Source organism: Penaeus japonicus, unplaced genomic scaffold, assembly GCF_977035675.1.
Source record: "Penaeus japonicus unplaced genomic scaffold, GWHDUDI00000001_assembly GWHDUDI00000012, whole genome shotgun sequence".
NCBI lineage: Eukaryota > Metazoa > Arthropoda > Malacostraca > Decapoda > Penaeidae > Penaeus > Penaeus japonicus.
This window is the reverse complement of record NW_028234414.1, coordinates 7,356,394-7,358,893: the sequence shown is the minus strand read 5'-3', so window position 1 is coordinate 7,358,893 and position 2,500 is coordinate 7,356,394. Positions and strand designations below refer to the sequence as shown.

At 32.2% G+C, this 2,500-nt stretch overlaps 1 protein-coding gene across 5 annotated transcripts in view; it reads right to left on the bottom strand.

Annotated features, from left to right (window-relative positions):
• Positions 1 to 2,500, bottom strand: part of LOC122251609 (acyl-coenzyme A synthetase ACSM3, mitochondrial) — a 9,834-nt gene that overhangs the window by 738 nt on the left and 6,596 nt on the right. For all 5 annotated transcript variants that reach the window (XM_043013645.2, XM_043013648.2, XM_086542352.1 and 2 more), the window contains exons 9-13: positions 2,273 to 2,391; positions 1,835 to 1,928; positions 1,581 to 1,716; positions 1,252 to 1,471; positions 1 to 191 (exon numbers count right to left, since the gene is read on the bottom strand). The exon at positions 1 to 191 is cut by the window's left edge and continues 738 nt beyond it. In XM_043013645.2, the coding sequence (XP_042869579.2) occupies positions 105 to 191; positions 1,252 to 1,471; positions 1,581 to 1,716; positions 1,835 to 1,928; positions 2,273 to 2,391 (656 nt within the window). In that variant the 3' untranslated portion in view covers positions 1 to 104. The remainder of the gene's footprint in view (positions 192 to 1,251; positions 1,472 to 1,580; positions 1,717 to 1,834; positions 1,929 to 2,272; positions 2,392 to 2,500) is intronic.

Below are 2,500 nucleotides of genomic sequence, written 5' to 3'. Positions count from 1 at the left end.
TTATAAAATGTTTGGTAATTACTTTGTTATTACAAGGTGCAGTGGAAGACTGTATCATCAAAATCCTGTTGATAACAAAATGGTATCTTTCAAAATGAATGGCCTTATGCTTTAGCCCATTCATTGTTGCGAAGCTCTACTCGTCTTATTTTGCCACTGATGGTCTTCGGGAGAGTATCCACAAATTCTATCTGCAATTTAGAAAAAGAGTCTTTTGTTAGACAACTTAAGTACATGGAAAAGTTATCACATCAAAGGTAAGATAGATGTAGTCTTTATTGTATTGAAATTGTCAGAGAGAAGGTAAGTGATATGATAAAATACAGCCACAGTGGAAATTAAATATTTATTTAATTCCTACTGTGGCTGTGTTTTATTTTATCTAAGTATATATGTTACTGTGTTTATCTTTGCTTCAAGCTAGGTAATGTGTGTAGAAATCTTAAAGGCTGAAATGATGATTATGTTTTAATCAGTGTCTAACAAATATGTACTAATGAAGTACCTTTTGTCTTTAAAATGATTTTTTTTAAATGTTTTCTTTAATCCATTGACAATGGGATTGGACCATCCACTATGGTTTTATTTTATCTTTTTTTTTTTAATCACAGAAAGCTTCACAAGTCAATTAGTAGGTCTAGCTGACCTTACTTGTTTATCCCTTTCCCTGAATTTTCCTGAAAAAAATCACATCTATTGCTATTTTCATTGTTATTAATCTTATCATTACTACTGGCATTATTATCACATAACAGTAATAATACAATAATATATATATATATATATATATTTTTTTTTTTTGCAAAATTTCAAGGAATGGGTAAACCCACTCATTGACTCCTTGGTGACAAAGCCTTTGTGGAGCCATATATGAGTAAAAAAAACATTTGACATTGTATGTATACAAGAGCACTCCCATTGTCAATGGATTAATTTGTTGAGCTTATAATCTACCTCTACCATCTCCCTTGACCTAAATTCTTAGAACTTACAGCAAAATATCACTGATATTTAATACATACAAATGAGAAGGAGCATTTAATGTTTTCATAATAAATCCACTATAATATCCATAAATGATGCTAAATTAGCATAAATTTTACCTATAAATGAACCACTTATTTATCTGAAAGGTATTATGTGAGTCATTTTACTTCAAGATCACTACTAAAAGACAGCCTTTGGTCTAATCTAACTTATCTCTGACTAAAATCTGTATTCTAGAATTAATCAAACTACCAAAATAATTACTTTTCTAGGGTACTTGTAAGGTGCTGTATTGTGCTTCACATGGTTTTGCAGTTCAACAATGAGGTCTTCATGTTTGTGATTCTTGTAGCTGTCAGCCAGAATGACAAACGCTTTCACTACTTCCCCACGGAGACTGTCAGGTGAGGAAACCACTGCTGACTCCACAACAGCTGGGTGTTCTATTAATACGGACTCCACTTCAAATGGTCCAATTCTGTACCTGTAAGTTATACAAAGTGAAGCTCCCTTGTTTGATGATCATTTCAAATGCACTTATCAATATTTGTATACTTTATCAGGAAGTTTTGAAGAACAGGAAAGTGACTTACCCCGAAGAAATTATGACATCATCAGCTCGGCTAACAAACCAGAAGTAATTGTTCTCATCGTAGTATGCCCTGTCACCAGTTATGTAATAGTCTCCTAAAAATACTTTTGATGTTTTCTCCTTGCTGGCCAAGTATCCTGCAATGAATTAAAAATAAAAATTAGAGGATGGCAAGAGTAAATGTTTTGAAAAAAGGAGTAATTATAATTTTTTGCACCTTAAGGTCAATGAGAAAAATGAAAAATAAATACCTACCATTGAAAAGTCCAATAGGTTTCCCCTCTTTCAAGGAAATGGCCAAGTATCCTTCCTCATGAGGTCCCAATTCATTAAGATCATCATTGATTACCTGCACAGAAAATATTATTTGAAATGAATGTAAATTTTTAAAAAATCTTAAAAAGTGCTGCATACTTTTCTTTTTATAAAACACATAATGTTACAAGTACACATTCAGGGGCAGATAAATACATACACTGAATCTACCACAAACTGAATACAGAACTTACCCACATGACCTACTGAGATGGTGGTGCACTTTTATTTTTCTATATTTCTTATTTAGCTATTTTTACTCTTAGATAGATATATCATAATCATTACTGATTAAAATATAAAATCTAGCACTCAAGATCATTATCACACTGAATTGATATTCTTATTTGCAATCATTTTTTTTTATTGTGTGCTTGCCTTTAAATTGTAGCCTGGTGCTGGTTTCCCCATGGAGCCTGGACGGAAATCTATACTTCTGTGCATGGAACACAACAGTGTTGTTTCTGTCTGTCCATATCCTTCATAAATCCTCAAGCCTAGAATACGAAGAGACTTACTACATAAGGCACTTGTGAGCTAAGCCCTTTCTTAAATATCATTGAACTTTTAGCAATCATTCTGAATATAGGAAAATATATTTCCTCT